The 20,734-nt window shown below is 47.7% G+C and overlaps 3 protein-coding genes across 3 annotated transcripts in view; 2 read left to right on the forward strand and 1 right to left on the reverse strand.

Moving 5' to 3' along the window:
* LOC141207923 (oocyte zinc finger protein XlCOF7.1-like) overlaps nt 1-20,734 on the reverse strand; it is a 456,010-nt gene that overhangs the window by 197,971 nt on the left and 237,305 nt on the right. The window lies entirely within an intron of this gene.
* The window catches only part of LOC141207917 (uncharacterized), a 162,495-nt gene that overhangs the window by 137,278 nt on the left and 4,483 nt on the right, over nt 1-20,734 (forward strand). The gene's annotated exons all lie outside the window — the stretch shown is intronic.
* On the forward strand, nt 6,629-7,454 carry LOC141207895 (gastrula zinc finger protein XlCGF66.1-like). The gene is made up of 4 exons (XM_073664458.1): nt 6,629-6,729; nt 6,859-7,035; nt 7,126-7,249; nt 7,333-7,454. The coding sequence occupies exons 1-4, from the start codon at nt 6,652-6,654 to the stop codon at nt 7,452-7,454; spliced, it is 501 nt and encodes a 166-aa protein (XP_073520559.1). The 5' UTR covers nt 6,629-6,651.

The raw sequence follows: 20,734 nt of genomic DNA on the forward strand, positions 1-20,734 counted from the left end.
TTGGTGTAGCAGCCGTACCTGTGCCATCCCTGCGGTGTACATCGGTTCTGGTGCTCAAAAGAGTTAATTTCTTTTAAAACAAATGTTTAACATGTGTCTTGTGCTTTTTGCATGTTTTTTTCTTTTTACAAGAATTGGAAATGTATGTGAAAAAGGAGATGATACCAAGGGGATTAAGGCTAAAAAAATGAGACATTTCAAACAGAGTGGAACTACATCCTTAGTGATTGTTCACTGAAGTTGATGGGTTAATCCTGAAATATGAGGAGCTGGAACTTAATTTTTATTTCTGTTTTAGTTTTTGTATCCAATCCACATTGGAAAAATTTGTGCACAACAAGGATTTCATTAGCCATAATGACAAACTGAAAGCTAAATTAGCGAAGATGGAAGATTTTATTATGAACATCCACAAAATACATCTAATAGTATGCCAAAAAACGGAGGAAGGGGGCGCCACAAACACAAGAGGAAACAGATATATCACCCGGAACAGAAACTACCGCTATTAGAGCTACCGATTTGGAATTTGACCAGTTTTGTGTTATCAGAAGAACAATTATCACTTTTAGCGAAAGGCCTAAGTTTTGCCCCTACCAATGAGTTTGCTGTATTTAGAACAATTTTGGCTGTTAATAGACTGGCGCGGAACCTTACTGTGAAATGTCATTTTGATAGCTCTGATAATGATGTTGAAAATATTACTGATGTTGCAACAGTTAATTCTGATATTACTCCTAACAAATCTTTCTCAGAACAAAAGGTGTTATTACAATTGAAATCATTGGAGAGGGAATCTATGAAATCTGATTCCTCGCTGAATAGTCTGTTTCATAAGGGAAATCCATCCTTTAATCCACTCCAATCACGTTCTATGGTTTTAGACCAGTTTCAGGATCTTACTGAAAAGGATTTGGTTTCTCTAAACAAATGAAATCACTCATAAGAGAAATAAAAATAACAATCTAACTAGAAAAGAAAAAATTGCCTTGAGGGAACTCAAAACTAATATGAATTTGACAGTGCGACAAGCAGACAAGTGGGGCACAATAGTGGTATTACATTCTATTTAGCTCAAGCTGAATTTGATTGATTTAAGAAACAAGAAACACTGATGTGTATTTGGAACTAACCAGAGACCCCACCAATGATTTCAATATGGAATTATATATATTGCTACAAGAAGGTTTGAGTACAGGAGGCTTGGATGAAAAAAACTGGCAGAACAGCTCTATGTGGAACAACCTTTCATACCTACAGTACAGACCAAAAGTTTGGACACACCTTCTCATTTAAAGATTTTTCTGTATTTTCATGACTTTGAAAATTGTACATTCACACTGAAGGCATCAAACTATGAATTAACACATGTGGAATTATATACTTAACAAAAAAGTGTGAAACAACTGAAAATATGTCTTATATTCTAGGTTCTTCAAAGTAGCCGCCTTTTGCTTTGATGACTGCTTTGCACACTCTTGGCATTCTCTTGATGAGCTTCAAGAGGTAGTCACCGGAAATGGTTTTCACTTCACAGGTGTGCCCTGTCAGGTTTAATAAGTGGGATTTCTTGCCTTATAAATGGGGTTGGGACCATCAGTTGTGTTGTGCAGAAGTCTGGTGGATACACAGCTGATAGTCCTACTGAATAGACTGTTAGAATTTGTATTATGACAAGAAAAAAGCAGCTAAGTAAAGAAAAACGAGTGGCCATCATTACTTTAAGAAATGAAGGTCAGTCAGTCCGAAAAATTGGGCAAACTTTGAAAGTGTCCCCAAGTGCAGTTGCAAAAACCATCAAGCGCTACAAAGAAACTGGCTCACATAAGGACCACCCCAGGAAAGGAAGACCAAGAGTCACCTCTGCTTCTGAGGATAAGTTTATCCGAGTCACCAGCCTCAGAAATCGCAGGTTAACAGCAGCTCAGATTAGAGACCAGGTCAATGCCACACAGAGATCTAGCAGCAAACACATCTCTACAACAACTGTTAAGAGGAGACTTTGTGCAGCAGGCCTTCATGGTAAAATAGCTGCTAGGAAAACACTGCTAAGGACAGGCAACAAGCAGAAGAGACTTGTTTGGGCTAAAGAACACAAGGAATGGACACAGTGGAAATCTGTGCTTTGGTCTGATGAGTCCAAATTTGAGATCTTTGGTTCCAACCACCGTGTCTTTGTGCGACGCAGAAAAGGTGAACGGATGGACTCTACATGCCTGGTTCCCACCGTGAAGCATGGAGGAGGAGGTGTGATGGTGTGGGGGGGCTTTGCTGGTGACACTGTTGGGGATTTATTCAAAATTGAAGGCATACTGAACCAGCATGGCTACCACAGCATCTTGCAGCGGCATGCTATTCCGTCCGGTTTGCGTTTAGTTGGACCATCATTTATTTTTTAACAGGACAATGACCCCAAACACACCTCCAGGCTGTGTAAGGGCTATTTGACCTAGAAGGAGAGTGATGGGGTGCTACGCCAGATGACCTGGCCTCCACAGTCACCAGACCTGAACCCAGTCGAGATGGTTTAGGGTGAGCTGGACCGCAGAGTGAAGGCAAAAGGGCCAACAAGTGCTAAGCATCTCTGGGAACTCCTTCAAGATTGTTGGAAGACCATTTCTTGTGACTACCTCTTGAAGCTCATCAAGAGAATGCCAAGAGTGTGCAAAGCAGTCATCAAAGCAAAAGGTGGCTACTTTGAAGAACCTAGAATATAAGACATATTTTCAGTTGTTTCACACTTTTTTGTTAAGTATATAATTCCACATGTGTTAATTCATAGTTTTGATGCCTTTAGTGTGAATGTACAATTTTCATAGTTATGAAAATACAGAAAAATCTTTAAATGAGAAGGTGTGTCCAAACTTTTGGTCTGTACTGTATATATTATTAATTTCCTAAGATCCACAAAAACATATTTCCACCACCACTCAGACCAATAGTAGTGGGCTTAGGTTCTAAGGGAGAGAGACTGGGTGTGTGGATAGATTTCTATCTTCAACCACTAGTACATGAAATTCCCAGCTACATTAGGGACTCTAAATTTGTGGCTACTGTATTTGAAGATTTTTCTATAGCAAGAAAATTATCACTGGCTATCATGCGATGTTATACACACGTGCTCAAAATTGTTGGTACCCCCTCGTTTAATGAAAGAAAAACCCACAATGGTCACAGAAATAACTTGAATTTGACAAAAGTAATAATAAATTAAAAATCTATGAAAATGAAGCCTGGAGGCCTGGACAGAAATGATGGTACCCCTGAAAATAATGTGACTAAAGAGACGTGTTAAATTAAGTTGTGTCCACTAATTAGCATCACAGGTGTCTACAATCTTGTAATCAGTCAGTGGGCTTGTATATAGTGCTACAGATACTCACTGTGCTGTTTGGTGACATGGTGTGCACCACACTCAACATGGACTAGAGAAAGCAAAGGAAAGAGTTGACAAGCAAAGGAAAATTGATGACAAATCAAAGAGACGGATAATACAAATGGTAACAAAAGAGCCCAGGATAACTTTTAAAAAGAGATTAAAGGTGAACTTCAAGCTCAAGGAACATCATTGTCAGATCGGACCATCTGTCGTTGTTTGATCCAAAGTGGACTTCATGGGAGACCATCAAGGAGGACACCATTGTTGAAAAAAAAAATCATAAAAAAGCCTGACTGGAATTTGCCAAACTACATGTTGACAAGCCACAAAGCCTCTGGGAGAATGTCCTATGGACAGATGAGACAAAAATGGAAGTTTTTGGCAAGGCACATCAGCTCTATGTTCATAGATGGAAAAATGAAGCATATCAAGAAAAGAACACTGTCCCTACTGTGAAACATGAAGGAGGCTCTGTTATGTTCTGGGTCTGCTTTGCTGCTTCTGGCACAGGGTGTCTTGAATCTGTGCAGGGTACAATGAAATCTCAAGACTATCAAGGGATTTTAGAGAGAAATGTGCTGCCCAGTGTCAGAAAGATTGGTCTCAGTCGCAGGTTAATGACCCAAAATACACAGCTAAAAACACGCAAGAATGGCTAAGAGGAAAACATTGGACTGTTCTGAAGTGGCCTTCTATGAGCCCTGACCTAAATCCTATTGAGCATCTTTGGAAAGAGCTGAAACATTCTGTCTGGAAAAGGCAATCTTCATACAAAAGACAACTGGAGCAGTTTGCTCATGAGGAGTGGGCCAAAATACCTGTCGAAAGGTGCAGGAGTCTCATTGACAATTACAGAAATCGTTTGATTGCAGTGATTGCCTCAAAATTTTGTGCAACAAAATATTAAGTTAAGAAGAACCATCATTTCTGTCCAGGCCTATTTCATGAGTTTAATTGTTTTTAAATTCTGTGGTAGCAGGGTTGAAAAGCAATGTCTGACTTTCATTTGTTCATTTTCAGAGATTTTTAATTTATTACTTTTGTCAGATTCAAGTTATTTCTGTGACCATTGTGGGTTTTTCTTCCATTAACCCCTTCATGACTGGTCAATATGGCCATGTGAGGGCTTATTTTTTGGGGGACGAGTTGTACTTTTAAACTTCATTACTAGTTTGACCCTATCGTGTACTGGAAAACGGGGAAAAAAATTCCAAGTGCGGTGAAATTGCAAAAAAAATGCAATTCCACAATTGTGTTTTTTTTTTCGTTTGTTTGTTTTTCCACGTTCACTAAATGCTAAAACTGGTCATTATGAGTTTGTAGACACTAAACATGTATAGGTTCTTTTTATTTAAGTGGTAAAAAAAATTCCAAAAAAATGGCGTAATTTTCTTAGATCCGTAGCATCTCCATTTTTCGGGATCTGTGGCCGGGCGAGGGCTTATTTTTTGCCTGATGTTTTTATTGATACCATTTTGGGGTCGATCCGATGTTTTGATCGCCCATAATTGCATTTTATTGCAATGTTGCAGCGACCAAAAAACATAATTCTGGTGTTTGGAATTTTTTTCTTCTTACGTCGTTTACCGATCGGATTTATTATTTTTTTGTATTTGTAGATCGGGCGATTCTGAACGCGGCGATACCAAATGTGTGTGTGGGGTTTATTTTTTATTATTTTATTTTGAATGGGGCAAAAGGGGGGTGATTTAAACTTTTATACTTTTTAATTTTTTTTAATATTTTTAAAAACTTTTTTTTTACACTTTTTGCTTGCTTCTATAGTCTCCATAGGAGACTAGAAGCAGCAACTGTCTGATTGCCACTGCTACATAGAGGCGATGAGCAGATCCCCTCTTTGTAGCAGAAATGCTCCTTTGCTATTAGCGCTGACCACTAGGTGGCGCTCATAGCAATCTTTTCATGACAACCACTGGGGTCTGCTGCAGACCCCGGGTTGCCATGCCCACCCATGGCAACCGGCGCGGCCCTGTGAAATGCCGCTGTCAGAGATTGACAGAAGCGTTTAACTGGTTAACAGCCGCGGGTGGATCGCGATTCCACCCGAGGCTGTTGCAGGCACATGTCAGCCATATAAATCAGCTGACATGTGCCCGGTTCAGTGCGAGCTCAGCGCCGAAGCCTGTGCTGAACCGGGGGTGATGGCCTGGGGCGTACTAATATGCCCCAGGCCAGTAAGGGGTTAAACGAGGGGTACTAACAATTTTGACCACATGTGTAACTCTATATTCACCCATACCACACAGTGTAGCATTAACTAGCCTGAGCTATCACTTGGATACCTATAGCACGTATACAGTAGAAATAAAAGATTTCATTATCATGTCAGTTAAATTTCTTCTGTATCATAATTATTTCTGCTTTGACAATCAATTTTTTTTTTTTTTTTACAAAGTAAGCGAGTAAGTATGGGCAGCAAATTTTCACGTCCAATGGGAGGAGCAACACATTTACCATGAGAAAAATATTTAGAGCCCAAAAAATCATATGGTACGGTCGATTTATCGACGACCTCCTCCTGATGTGGGGAGACACACAGGAGGAGGCGTTGAAATTTGCACAAAATCTCAACAACAATGATTTCAAATTGAGATTCACACTTTGTTTTGAAACCCCATAAAACACTGTACATGGAAATTTTGGTATCAAATAGCTCCTGTCTTTGTGGTCTTACAAACAAGCTTTTATAAATGCCTCAAACTTCTAAGTGTGAATCAGACCTGAGATCTAACGTGATAGAAGATGACAGTCCGGTGAAGACGGGAAACCTATAGACGGCCGGTGGTGATGTAGTCAGTGACGGACTCTGGCCAAATACGTTTATAGAGCTGTAGTAAAAGATGAAGATTTCGTCTTCATCATAAAGTAGTTATTTCTCATGTCACATGTAATGAATATCTCCTGCAGTATTGCTAATGCCGATTCCAGTGTTGGTAAATGAGATGAGAATTAGCAATAAGGAAGATGAGTCTATGAGAAAGGTATTCACCTGCAGATTCTGAGGAAGAAACTGCTTGTTGTCTGTGGCCTAAAATATATAGGTTTTATTAGTAGATGTAAAGAAGAAAACTAGATACTGTAAAACCTAAATCTCCTCAAATGTTTCCCTTATTATCTCCAGTAATTGTATTATTACACAGGATTTTTATGACGTTACATCTGCTCAACTTCACATTCAGGTCTCTACAATATCAGATCCTCTCAGTGAATATCTTCTATATAAGAGCATTTTCCTGAATTACGCATCAAAGATGAATGTGGACACAGACAAGATGGCTGAGAAAATATTGCACCTCACCCTAGAGATCCTCTTCCGGCTTACTGGAGAGGTGAGAGATTCTGATGACATCACATTACATCATTCTTATCTATGGGAATAACAGATGGACAGAACTGGAGAGGTGAGGACTCTGGAAATGTCTGTAGTGAGATTTATTAATGTGTCTCTCCATAATCAGGATTACACAGTAGTGAAGACCTCTAGTGAGCGCTGTCAAGACCCTGTGTCTGAGGGATGGAGAAGACCCCTGAGCCCAATCACGGAGCTTCCACCTCACCCCCTGATGCATGAGGACATCAATGACCAGAAGATCCTAGAACTCACCTACAAGATGATTGAGCTGCTGACTGGAGAGGTGACACTGCTAGGAATGAGGAATGCTGGGACATTTTATAGTAAAGCTATGAAGGGATCAGGGGGATGACTGTATCATTGTATGTGTCAGGTTCCTATAAGATGTCAGGATGTCGCTGTCTATTTCTCCATGGAGGAGTGGGAGTATTTAGAAGGACACAAAGATCTGTATAAGAAGGTCATGATGGAGGTTCCCCAGCCCCTCACATCACCAGGTAATAGACAGGACTAAATACACACGGCCTATAATTGTCTATATGTAAAGAATGAATTCAGTCCCTGTATGTGCTTCCTCTAGATCTATCCAGTAAGAGGACAACATCAGAGAGATGTCCCTGTCCTCTTCTTCCACAGGGCTGTAAACAAGAAGATCCCAATATTCCTCAGGATCATCAGGTAGATGGAGAGAAGGTGTCATGAGATCTCTCCTGTGATGTGTATACGGTTGTGAAGGTCTTGTGTTCGGTCTTGTTTTATCCACCAGAATTATATGGTTTATACTTGTATAATGAGAATGGTGGAGATGGCTGGATTAGAGCTGATCATTAGTGATGAGTGAGTGTATTCATTACTATTCGCACGAATAGTACGGTATTCGGGTTACTTTTTATATTGCTAGTATTTGTGTACTCGCCTCGCTATATTCAAATGTCCCGCCCTGCAGTTTTGGCGCCTTCTTTGCAGCCACCAAACATGCTGGGCTTCTTAACCAATCACAGTAATGCTTCAGACATCTTGGTTGTGGCATTACTGTGATTGACTGGCCACCCAGCTTCATAGGGTCTATTTAAGCCCTGTCGTCGTCATTCTGTGCACATTGCGTCTGGAGCCTGCATTCTATAAGCATAGGGAGAGATTGCTGAGCTGTTAGGGAGAGTGTTTAGGCCTCTTGATAAAACAAAAGCCCTTTTAAGGGCTACCTGCAATGTAAACTAGTTCTGTGTTTAAAGGAGCCGCTCACTAGCTCCATAATACCATAAAAAAATAACTTAAAGTGTTTTGTGCTCTACACAAAGCAGTAGTCCAAACATTTCCTACTGCCTGCAACAAAGCACGCACCAGGCCATTTTAACACTATTTTTGGGGTGTCAGCCTGCCTTCTGTCCATATTAGTCTGCTTACATTGAGTGCCCTACACAAAGCAGTAGTCCAATCATTTCCTACTGCCTGGTACAAAGCATGCACCAGGCCATTTTAACTACTATCTTGGCTGTGACAGCTAGCTTGACTTGTGCCATCAACATCTGAAATTCTGTCAACAAAACCCAAAATGTCAAAAAAGACTGTTGTTAAGTGGTGCGCGAGAAGGCACTCAGTCTGTGTCAGGTGAGAAGAAGCTTGATGCATCCACTATATTCCTGGAAAAAGTTCCCAGTCTGAAACGTAAACGTGTGTGGAAACCACAAGAGCGAGAGCAGATTCTGTCTTGGATAGCAGACAAGGCCTCTAAGCATTTGTCAAGCAGCAACAAATCTTCCACGACCATACAGTCTACTGTGGATACACAGAAGACTGGCCCATCCAATCCTGAAGCTGGTTCTCCTTCCTCCAACCATTATCAGTCAACATGAGACATATGACCCCAAGCTTGGCCACTCCGAGGATCTGTTTGGTATTTATCCTTTGGTTGGCTCTGGACTATCACTGTGTAGCATTGAAGAGGGGCAAGAGGAGGTGGCGTGCATTGATGCTTATGTATTTGAGGACCTATGGCCAGAAGAAAGACGCTTGGCGGAACATCATTTTTGTCTCCAGAGGTAGAGGCTGATGATGATGAGACACAGTTGCTATCAGTTCAGCCTACAATGTCAACTGGGAAGGAGGATGAGATGGAAGACTAGGTAGTCGATGATGAGTCCACTGATCCGACCTGGACCGTTGGCATGCATAGCTATGACAGCAACTCAGAGGAAGACGGATATGTAGCACCAACACAGGCACCAAGGAGTCGTGGTTTGCCCAGAGTGAGAACTGGGTCAACAGTTCCCAGGAGCAACCCCGCTGTGCGCCAAGTCAGGGCAAGGGGGCATTCAGCTGCTGTGTGAAATTTTTTTTTCTGAAAGTCCTTCAGAGAAAAACATTGTAGGCTGTAGCATCTGCTATACCAAGTTGAGCAGAGGCCAGGGCAAAGGCAACCTACATGCTCACCATCCAAGGCTCAAGTTCGATGCTTGCAAACCTATTCAGGAGACATAAATACAAAACAAAAGACATCAGCCCACCACCTGGATATAGGAGTACTACTGGACTAAGGCACCCTGAAGGAAAAGACCCTCCAGAGACGGGCCGTCCTCTGGGCAACCAGTCTTTCATACTCCAGAGAACGTACCTTCACCAGGCCACCTAAGGATGTTCCTACAAACTTCATCTGCACTTAGTATTTTACTCTGCGTCGAAACTAAAACTCGTGCGTTCCACGTGAAATACCTGACCACTACACTTAGTATGAATAAAGTGGTTCGCTCCCTTCTCCCAAGGTCTCCGAACGCCCAGCCGTGGCCAACCTTGGAAGCTCCCACCCTGTTGTACACCTCTGTATTAAAGGGACAATGAAGCACGAAGTGCTCCATGCTTTCCAGCATGTTAGCACAAGCCTCACGGGGGGCAATTCCTGTCCTCGTAGCTCCTGTACTTCAAATTGCCCCTTACACACAGCTTACCTGTAACATACCTGGCGGCGTCCTTGCATGGTGGTCCATCTCCCACTGTGCAAGAGCGCGCACTTGATCTCCAGTCCAGAATGTCTCTCTGGCTTCCCTCCTTGCTGTCTGTTTGTCTGTTTTGGCTGCATAGGGCGACGCCCGCTGAACTTCCTGTTTCTTGTACCTGCTGCGGACACGCCCCTGTTGCACCTTCAGCCTATTGCTGTCCATCTTTGGGTATTTATACCACCTTCTTCCTCAAGATGGCGCCTGAGCATAGTGTTTCATTCAGTGTGTGCTTGCACTCTGAAGGTGCCAGGTCCCGTTCTGTGTTCTCTTGTCTGCCTATCCTGGAGGCTGTATTTCCAGGCCTGTCTGAACACGCTCCTAGCCTGTTCCTCCTGCCTTCTAGGGGCCGATTACCTAGACCCGTTCCTGTATCTTGTCTGACCTGTCTGAACACGCTCCTAGCCTGTTCCTCCCGCCTTCTAGGGGCTGATTACCTAGACCCGCTCCTGTATCTTGTCTGTCCTGTCTGAACACGCTCCTTGCCTGTTCGTCCTGCCTCTCTGGGGGCCGTATTCCCAGACCCGCTCCTGTATTCCGCTGCAGTGTCGGTCTCCTCCGTACACTCAGTTCCAGTCTGAACTCTCTCCTATCCTTTACCTGTTTTGCCTCTATGTCCGTTCCCTTCCTTTTTCTGCAGAGTCTGAACTCGTACCTAACTCCTGCTTGTTGTCTCTGTACTCCCGTTTGTGAGTTTGTGGTCCACTCGCTACTTCTCTGCTAGTACCCTGTGGGTGTCTGGCTCTGCCTTTCCCTTCCTGTCTGTTCCGTGTGAACAGAGCCCTGTCCCCCCTACTCAGCCTAGCCTGCTCTGACTCTTTTGCTCACTGCTCCGGCAGTCCTGTCCTGCCCTGCTTCTGCCCGCTGCTCCGGCAGTCCTGTCCTGCCCTGCTTCTGCCCGCTGCTCCGGCAGTCCTGTCCTGCCCTGCTTCTGCCCGCTGCTCCGGCAGTCCTGTCCTGCCCTGCTTCTGCCCGCTGCTCCGGCAGTCCTGTCCTGCCCTGCTTCTGCCCGCTGCTCCGGCAGTCCTGTCCTGCCCTGCTTCTGCCCGCTGCTCCGGCAGTCCTGTCCTGCCCTGCTTGTGCTCGCTGCTCCTGCAGCCCCGTCCTGCTCTGTTCTTGCCCACCGCTTCGGGCGTTCCCTCTCTGCTGTGGTTGTCTACCATATCTGCGGTTCTGTGACCCAGTCTGTACTGGGTCTTAACCTTTCTGTGCTCCAGCCCGTCCTTTCGGCCTGTACCCCTCTGCCTGTATTGTTCCTGAGTCCCAGTGTGTACTGGGTCCTATCCCGCCTGTGTTCCTACCTGCTAGTGCCTCCCTGTCTGCACTCTAGCTGCGCTTGCCTTTACCCGCCTGCCTGCATACCAGTCGTGCCTGCCTATACCCTCCAGTCTGTGCGCCAGCCTAACCAGCCTGTTCCAGTAATCCCTGTGTGGGTCAACCCCCGTGTCCGGAGTTTGACCTGGAGTAGCACCTGGTCCCTCTGCCCGGTTTCTCCCTGGTGCACTGGCGTCGTATGCCGTCGTGCCATCTTGGTCGGATCGGCCAGATACTTAGTCACGCCCCTCCAGGCACTCTCCGGTTCATGGTCCAGTGGAACCACAACACCCGCACACGCCAGTCAGTCCGGGCGTGTGCATAACAGCACCTTGGAAGCAGCGCCAAGTCAAGTCCCAGTACTTCTTGGGGATCCTGCTGGAATTTAACAAACTCAATCCAACCTCCAGATCCCGACTTGGGCAGTTCTTGAGGACCAATGGACTCTGAAAATGAGAAGGCAAGACCCTCCTATCCACCGGTGGATCATTTTCAGAACTGGGGTTACAAGCCGGGAGATGCCCATGCAGTGTGCGAAGATCTTTCAATCTTCCCCCTGAAGATTGATGGCTGAAACCATCCCTTGCTGGATAATACCCATGGAGGAGCCCTCTCCTTCCAGAGGTTTGCCATGTTAACTTTCAAGAAGGTGTTCACTAGGAACACGACGGGGTTCACCCTATCTAACCACCCTAGTCTCCTCGTGCGGTAAGTGACCTCCCGCTTGACTAGGTTCAGTCTATTCCCCCATAACATCTGGAAGAACAGACTGTAGACCCATGTCCAGAGAGGCTCTGACAAGGCACAGACGCTGTCCAGGTAGATTAGCAAGGGGAGCAGGAAAGCTTTGCACAGGCCAACCCTCTTCCTCAGTCTCAAAGACCAACCCTTCCATTGGTCCACTCTTTGGGCGACACCTTTGATTCTGCCTTCCCAGTTTTTCATGGGGTAATCACCTTGGCTGAATTCAGTGCCCAGGACTTTGGCGTGTTCTTGGGGTTCGGGGAGGGTGTCCGGAAGATCAAACCCGGGATCTCCACCTCCCAGCCAGAGACTTTCACACTTATCCTGGTTGACCTTGGACCCCGATGCCTCCGAGTAGCGCTCCACTTCTGACATCACCACCATTGCCTCCTCTTGTGAAGAAACAAAGATGGTGACATCGTCGCGTAGGCCACTACCCTCAAGATAGCCTCCAGCGCAGCCCTGCCCATCCGCACCCCTGCCAACGATCCAAAACCGATCCTTCTGAGGAAGGATCAATTGCAAAAGCATAAAGCGAAGGGCTAAGAGGACAGCCCTGACGGACATCAGATCCTACCCTGAAAGGTTGTCCAAGCCATCCATTTGTTTCAATTAGCATCTCTCATGTTGGAGCCATGATTCATGTCAGTCCACTTGGTGCAACAGCTCTCCAAGGTGTGATCACTCCTTTTTAGATGCAGACTAACAAGCATATCTAATTTGATGCAGGTGTTAGTTTTGGAAATTAAAATTTACAGGGTGATTCCATATTTTTTTCCTCAGAATTGAGTGATTCCATAATTTTTTCCCTCTGCTTGGTCTGAAAAAAATTACCCTTACTGAGTACCACATTTTTAATCTTGATTTCTTTTAGTGTTTCTTAAAGCCTTAAAGTTGCAATTTGAAATGACTTTAGTTTTGTGACATGTCTGTGATCTCCTTTTTTTCAACAGCATTAAACAACTGAATGAACATCCTCCGAGCCCGGTGATTCCATAATTTTTGCCAGGGGTTGTACAATGGAATCATTTAAGAGGGCCGTTGTAGATCAGTTGCTGAAAACATCACCCTCAGATAATGCTGGTGGCAGAGGTACCAGCTCTTTTCAACACCAAGGGATAATGGGGAGAGACACGAACACCAGCTCCAACGGAGGTGGGGGGGGGGAATGTGCCCAAATTGGGCAATTTTCAATAATCCAGCAAACCAGCAAGGGCTATCTGTGCCTATAAAAATGCCCAGGAGGGATAAGTTGCAGGACATGGTCAAGGGTTACTTTAAGTGACCATACGTGTGTCCTTTCTGACCCTTCAGTTCCCTTTAATTATTGGATGTCTACGCTGAACACTTAGCCCGACCTCTCTTTATATGCCTTGGAGGTGCTGGCCTGCCCGGCTGCTAGTGTGGTGTCTGAGCGTGTCTTCAGTTCTGCTGGGGAAATCATCATTGATGGGTGCACACGCCTCTCCACGGAAAATGCAGACAGACTTACTCTGATTAAATTCAACAAGGACTGGATATCTCCACAGTTTGTAATCCCTCCAGATGACTGCAAGCCAACCTAAATTCTCCAAAAATGCAGATTCATGCTACTGCTGTTAACGTCACCCCCTTCTCATAAAAACAAGATTCCTTCCTTCGTCAACCATGACTCAGCCCATAGGGCTAATTTTTACAAATTATGCACATTGTGCAGTGGACAAACCAGGACAGTATTCCTACTCCCGCCTAACTACTATTTGTGATTGGAGACCCTTGGGATGGTGGCTTCCTGTGTCAACCACGACTCAGCCCATTGGGCTAATTTTTACAAACCCTATGCACATTGTGCAGTGGACAAATCTGGAATGTACAGTGGTCCTACCAAACTAATATTTGTCATTGGAGGTTGGAGGCCCTTGTCACAGGTTGTGCCACATTGTGACTGAGATAGGGAATACATATTCAATAGAAATGTACTGTCAGTCACCCTATTTGGCAAAAAACATGCCTGGCTTGTGCCACATGGTGACTGAGATAGGGGATACATATTTAATAGAAATTTACACCGACTGTTGATGACCGACTGATGGCCCTCTGAAAATTTGAATTGAGGGCCACAACTACTACAGTACTCCATCGTAAATAATGTTTGACAAGGGAGGCCCTTGTCAAGGAATCTCCCTGCACCTATGACACAGCCGCCAGGAGTAATTTTTGGAAGTACGATGCACATTCTGCACTGGACCAAGTAGTACAATATCAAGAAGTCTTCTCTTCCTATATAATCTGGGGAATATTGACAATCAAAATTTCTGAGCCATTTGGAGAAGCTTCACCAACCCATCCTGGAGGGGATCACCATATATCCTTTGTCCATTGACTTGCACAAGTGATATATTTGGGCTCGTTATCCAGTTAACTAGTGCAGCTTTATTTTTCCGGTTCACTGAGTTCAGCCATACCTGAGGATCGCAGGCCATACTCACTGCTACCTTCTAGTACTCCATGTCTCTTGGCTTTTTTCTCTGTAGTCTCTGCCCCTAAATGAGTTAAATAATACAGTGAGGGCCCTACAATATGAGTAAGTGAGGGCACTCTCGGGTGTACATGAGGGACCTCCAAAATCTCTAGAGGAGGGCACTTCAAAATGTATGTTACAGGGCCACACGAGGTCTCTCACAAAACTCAGCTCTCCTGCCTACTGCAAGGCCTCTGAAAATTTGAATTTAGGGCCGCAGTATCACGTGGTGGTGGTAGAGGAGGGTCAAGCCCAATGCTACAATGGGCACATTGTAAACTGCTATTGAATGTCTATTCCACTATCTGAGTGTCAATGATGGAGGGACCGCCCAAATGTCTAAGTAACAGCTGTCCCTCCAAATTGCATGTTACAGAGCCACCTGAGGCCTCTCAGGTCAAAGATCTACCTACCTGTTGGTGCTTTCTAGCTGTGCTTGTAAAGTGCTGGGGAATAGCGAACTGAAAAATGATTTATGACAGAGGGACCTACAAAATGTATAAGTCAGTGCCCTCACAATTGTAAAAAGCGAAAAAATGCCACAGCAGTATTTGTGAACAACGTCTAAAAGGGATATTTCAGCAGCAGAAGGGAAGGAAGGGAGACACAGATCCATTACTAGTGGTTAGGCGGAGCCCCACAGGATAGTTCACCTCAGATTAGAAAAAGTGACGACCGGCCCCTCCAGCTTAGGCTCCTCCTACTCCATGTCCTTCAGTCTAAAATTTGAGGTCGCAGAGGATAGTCGCTGCCTTTGCAGCTCCTCAGAAGAATTTTTTATTTTACATTTCCGGAGACCTGGACCCCCCGTGGTCTAGAGGTCTCAGGGGGTCTCGGCGCTGCTGGGACCCCTGACCCTCCCCTGGCAGATCTGCATACCCCCTAAGGAGGTCCCCGCAGAAGCCTGCCGGCCCCGGGGGATACAGGGCGCTTCCTGGCGGAGACGCACACCTCTTCTGGGGGTCACTGCGTGCTCCGCCGTGGGGGGGAGCAAAGGGCCACGGCGCCACACATCCCTGGGGGTCCCTGTGGCGCTCAGCTGGGTAAGTGCTCTCAATGTTTGAGTGCTTCAGCGGCTGCGGCGGCAGCCGCTGTTACTGTTTTCATGTGGTGACTGCTGTTTTGTCCTTGCCGGACCGCTGCAGGCGTTTGTGTATTTCTCTGCTGGCAGGGGAGCAGGGACGGAGGAGCGCGGGCTCCGTTAGTATGCGGCGGGGGGCGTGGCTTCTCGCCTTTTTGCTGCCTGTCATCATAGCTCAGACAGGAAGCGCCAGGAAAGCGCTTACTGTAACCTCGGTCACTGTACCCATTGTAAGGGGTTATTACCGCCTTACCCGCGACGCTCGCAACTGTGTGGGGGCATGTTGGATCAGGGACCAGGGGGCGTGGATCTCTCTCCCGGTCCGCTTCAGGATCGGTCACGCGTATCTGATACGCCGGAGTCTTCGACGGCCTCAGGTTCGACACTGGTCGGGGGTCTCAGTGATGTTAAAGTGGAGGCGCTCACTCGCTCCATTGATAGTCTGTCTGACCTCCTGGGTCATTGGGTATCAGCTAAGTCCCAACCGACTTCACGAGGCAAGAAGCGCCACAGGCCTGTGGTGGCGCTGTCTCCTCCGCGCAGTGCGTCGGAGGCTTCGGAATCACCGACAGACTCTGCTGGTGAGATCTCCGATTCTGATGAAGAGGATCGGCAAGGACGCTCTGCTTTGCTTTCGAGCCGCGTGGACGCTTTTATTGGGGCTATGCGGGAAGCGTTACAGCTGTCTGAAGAAGTGACAAGGCGCCCCGGCAAGTCGGCCCGGCTGTATCAGGAGTCACGTCGGGCTCGATCGACGCTGCCGGCGCACGATGAACTTAACAAGGCGGTGGAGAAGGAACGCCTGTGTCCGGATAAACGCTTCCAGGGGATGCGTTTTTTTGATGCCCTGTATCCCTGCTCCACGGAGACGATCGCTAATTGGGTCCCCTCTCCTGAAGTGGACGTGCCATTGTCTCAGCTGAGCAAATCCTCTTTGCTTCCTGTTAAAGGGAAGGCGAGTCTACAGGAACCGCTGGACGGAAGGACGGAGTTAGCGGCGAAGTCCATCTACGAGGCCGCGGGTCATGGATTCCGAGCGGCCTTGGGGGCCATGTGGGCTGGTGAGGCTTCTCTGCGGTGGTTGGATCAGCTGCGGACGGCGTGGCAAGATGGGACTCCGCTGTCTGAGGTGGAAAGGCTCTTCCAGCTATTGGAGGAGGCGGCCCGATATGGCAGGGACGCAGTGCTGGATACTACTTTGGTTCTGTCCAGGGCTCAATCCTTGGCCGTCACAGTCAGGAGAGCACTGAGGCTTTAACAGTGGACTGGAGACGCAGTATCCAAACAAGGTTTGCTGAGTCTGGCGTACAAGGGCGGTCAGCTTTTTGGTTCGGACCTCACGGAGCTGATTGCTAAGGCCAAGGCCAAGGATTCGGCCTTGCCGCAGCGGAAAGCTGCGGCTTCTACGTCTGGCAAGTCAAGTGCCGGTAGTGGTCGTCGGTCCTTTCGGCCCAGGGGACGGTTCGGTCAGCCCTCTTGGAGATCGGGTCGTCCCTCGTCTTCCGGAAAAAAGACCACCCAGAAATCCCGTACTCCCTGGAAACAACATTTCCGTCAGGACAAATGGGAGGTTGACAAAAAACCCAGTAAGGCGGACTGACGCCAGGAACCCTCTCGAGGGCTCTCGGGTGGGAGGTCGTCTGCTACAATTCGGGTCGTTTTGGGCGTCCCACGTATCGGACGCCTGGGTGACGCAGGTTATGTCGGCAGGCTATTTCATAGAGTTTCATTCTCGATCCCCGGACAGGTTTCGTCAGTCACTCATCCTGTCCGAGCCCAAGATGGCTGCCGCACTGCTGCGGGAGGTCGACTCTCTTCTGCAGCAGGGTGTGGTGGTTCCGGTTCCGCCGGAGGACCGGGGAAGGGGGTTTTACTCCAACCTTTTTGTGGTCCCCAAAATGGAGGACAAGTTTCGCCCCATTCTGGACCTCAAAGAATTGAATGTTCATGTCCAGACCCGGAAATTCCGTATGGAGTCTCTTCGCTCTGTCGTAGCGGCCCTGTCGCAGTACGATTTCTTGGTGTCGATCGACATCCGCGACGCCTATTTGCATGTCCCTATTGGCAGGGCTCACCAGCGCTTCCTGCGTTTCACCATAATTCAGGCCCATTACCAGTTTGTGGCCCTACCTTTCGGGTTGGCCTCGGCGCCCTGGGTTTTTACAAAGATTCTGGCGCCGCTCATGGCGCTCCTTCGAAGGCAAGGGGTTACGATTCTCCCCTACCTGGACGACCTGTTAATTGTGTCGCCCACAGTGGAGGAGGCGGTGACGGCTCGCGATCTCTCCCTTCAGCACCTGGAGGACTTCGGGTGGCTGGTCAATTGGAAGAAGTCGTCATTGGAGCCGTCGCAGTCAATCCTGTTCTTGGGGATGCATTTCGACACGGTACGAGCAGTGGTGTTCCTGCCTCCGGACAAACAAGCGAACCTTCGTCACCATGTCCAGGCTATGAGGTCGGCAATGGCGATGTCCCTTCGAGAGTGTATGCGCCTTCTGGGTCTGATGGTGGCGGCAATGGAAGCGGTACCGTTTGCACAATTTCATTCCCGGGGTCTCCAAGATCTTATTCTGACCCGTTGGGATCGATCGCCGGCTTCGCTAGATCGCTGTGTCGGTATCTCCCGCAGGGTGCGAGAGTCTCTTGGATGGTGGTTACGTCCGGAGGCTTTATCCCTGGGGAAATCCTTCCTCCTCCCACGGTGGTCCGTCATTACCACTGATGCCAGCCTGTCTGGCTGGGGGGGGTTTGGAACGATCTCTGGGTTCAGGGGGTCTGGTCATCAGAGGAGTCGTCTCTGCCGATCAACATCCTGGAGTTGAGAGCGATATTTCTCTGCCTTCGACATTGGACGGTCCCTTTGAGCGGTCTGCTGGTCCGGATTCAGATGGACAATGCGACAGCTGTCGAGTATATCAACCATCAGGGCGGGACGAGGAGTTCCAGACTCATGATGGAGGTCTCTCGGATCCTGGTATGGGCTGAGTCCAGGGTTCCAGCCATCTCCGCGATTCACATCCCTGGAGTGCTGAATATCACGGCGGACTTCCTCAGTCGCGAGCAGGTGGATCCCGGAGAATGGAGCCTTCATCCGGAAGTTTTTGCACTGCTGTGCTCCTTTTGGGGGACTCCCCAAGTGGACTTGATGGCATCCAAGCTGAATGCCAGGATTCCGACGTTCATGTCCAGGTACAGGGACCCGGAGGCTGTGGCGGTAGATGCTCTAGTGGCCCCGTGGGACCAGTTTGAGCTGATCTACGTGTTTCCGCCGGTATCCTTACTTCCTCTGGTGATCCGGCGGGTCAAACTTGAACGAATTTCGATGATTTTGGTGGCGCTGGATTGGCCGCGGAGGGTGAGGTATTCAACCCTGGTGTCTCTTCTGGCGGCGCCTCCGTTTCCACTGCCTCTTCGCCCGGACCTGTTAACCCAAGGGCCCATTAGCCATCCGGACCTGAAGTCGCTTCGTTTGACAGCGTGGCACTTGAGACTCAGATCTTGACCTGTCGTGGGTTTTCGGCCGAGGTCATTACCACCTTACGGGCGGCCAGAGGTCCAGCTACGACTAGGATTTATCACAGAACTTGGGAGGCCTTCTATTCATGGTGTTCTGGAATGTCAAGGAACCCGAGGGTTTTTTCCATTCCCAACTTCTTGGCTTTTCTGCAATGTGGTTTGGCCAAGGGTCTGGCGGTTGGTACCTTGCGGGGTCAGGTATCTGCGCTTTTTCGGAAGGCTATTGCCTCGCGCAAGGATGTGCGTTCGTTTTTTCGTGGGGTTGCACGTCAGTTTCCGCCTCGGAGGGCGTTTGTGGCTCCTTGGCGGCTCAATCTAGTCTTGGAGGCGCTTCAGCATGGGCCGTTTGAGCCTATGGATTCAGCTACGCTTTACTTGCTTTCTTGGAAGGTGGCCTTCCTGGTGGCGGTCACCTCCTTGAGAAGGGTTTCTGAGTTGGCGGCACTGTCTTGCTCGTCCCCTTTTCTGGAGTTCCACTCGGATCGCGTGGTGCTTCGTACCCGTGGCGATTTTTTGCCTAAGGTGGTGTCGCGTTTCCACGTCAATCAGGATATCGTGTTGCCCTCCCTCTGTACGAATCCGAAGAGTCCAAAGGAGCGAGCCTTGCACTCGTTGGATTTGGTGCGGGCATTGAAGTTCTACCTTACAATCACGCAAGGGTTTCGGAAGTCGGACTCTCTTTTTGTGATTCCTGCTGGTCGTCGACGTGGTCAGCGGGCTTCCAAGGTCACTATAGTTCGGTGGATACGTTCGGTTATCCTAGAGGCTTACCGGCTCAAGGGCGAGCCTCTGCAGCGCAGCTCTGCCGGGCGGCTACCTGGCGCTCCGTTCACACTTTTACTAAATTTTATAAAGTGGACGTGAGTGCTTCCGCCGATGCGGCCTTGGGACGCAGGGTCCTGCAGGCGGCAGTGGTTTAGGTTATCTCTTTATCTCGTTTTCGGCGCTTGTTGCGCGCTTGCCTAAGTTGTTGGGGTTTCGCGATTCTGCCACTGTTTCCCACCCTTGAGTTCTGGACTGCTTTGGGACGTTCCACTAGTAATGGATCTGTGTCTCCCTTCCTTCACTTCTGCTGCTGAAAAACGGATTTTGGTAAGACCTTACCTGTAAAATCCTTTTCAGCGAAGGAAGGAAGGGAGACACAGCACCCTCCCATGGCAGAAGTGTATTATTGTTTTCCAGATGCGGCGCGACTCCTCTCTGATGGCGGTCATCTGGGCTGGGGTCGGCGCGCTAGGGCTCTGTTCCAGCATTGCCAGCTCATCGCAGTTGTCAGGTTCAGTGAGTAGTGTCTGGGACTGTGTGTTTTTTCTGTTATATGCATAACCTGTTCTCTCGCATTTCTGAATTTTCGGAAGGGGTTGTGTTGTTCCGCTGGTGTTGTCTGCTCTTCCTTAGCTTGTGTACAGACTGTAGGACATGGGAGTAGGAGGAGCCTAAGCTGGAGGGGCCGGTCGTCACTTTTTCTAATCTGAGGTGAACTATCCTGTGGGGCTCCGCCTACCCACTAGTAATGGATCTGTGTCTCCCTTCCTTCTTTCGCTGAAAAGGATTTTACAGGTAAGGTCTTACCAAAATCCGTCTTTTTTTGGCTTCTCTGGTTTATTTAGCCTTATATACAAGTGATTGTGCAGGAAAAACTGTTTCTTAACATTTTTGGCCTGTTAAATGCAATTTAGGTTAGATTTGGTAGTTGTTCTTGTGTGTCTGTAAAAGTGGCGTAACACTGCAACAAACTTATTCCCAGAAACCATATGTGAGTCAGAAATGCATGCAGGCATATTCTCCAGGCTCTTCCCATTCTGTTTCATCACTTTCCCATCCATTTCAGCCTTTT

Source organism: Phyllobates terribilis, unplaced genomic scaffold (genome assembly GCF_046119375.1).
Source record: "Phyllobates terribilis strain yellow unplaced genomic scaffold, ASM4611937v1 Scaffold_167__1_contigs__length_4167997, whole genome shotgun sequence".
Classification (NCBI taxonomy): Eukaryota; Metazoa; Chordata; class Amphibia; order Anura; family Dendrobatidae; genus Phyllobates; species Phyllobates terribilis.

Coding starts and splice junctions, on each gene's coding strand:
- LOC141207895 (XM_073664458.1), top strand. CDS start 6,652: ATGAATGTGGACACAGACAAGATGGCTGAGAAAATATTGCACCTCACC. Junction 6,730..6,858: donor TCTTCCGGCTTACTGGAGAG/GTGAGAGATTCT, acceptor CTCCATAATCAG/GATTACACAGTAGTGAAGAC. Junction 7,250..7,332: donor CCAGCCCCTCACATCACCAG/GTAATAGACAGG, acceptor TGCTTCCTCTAG/ATCTATCCAGTAAGAGGACA.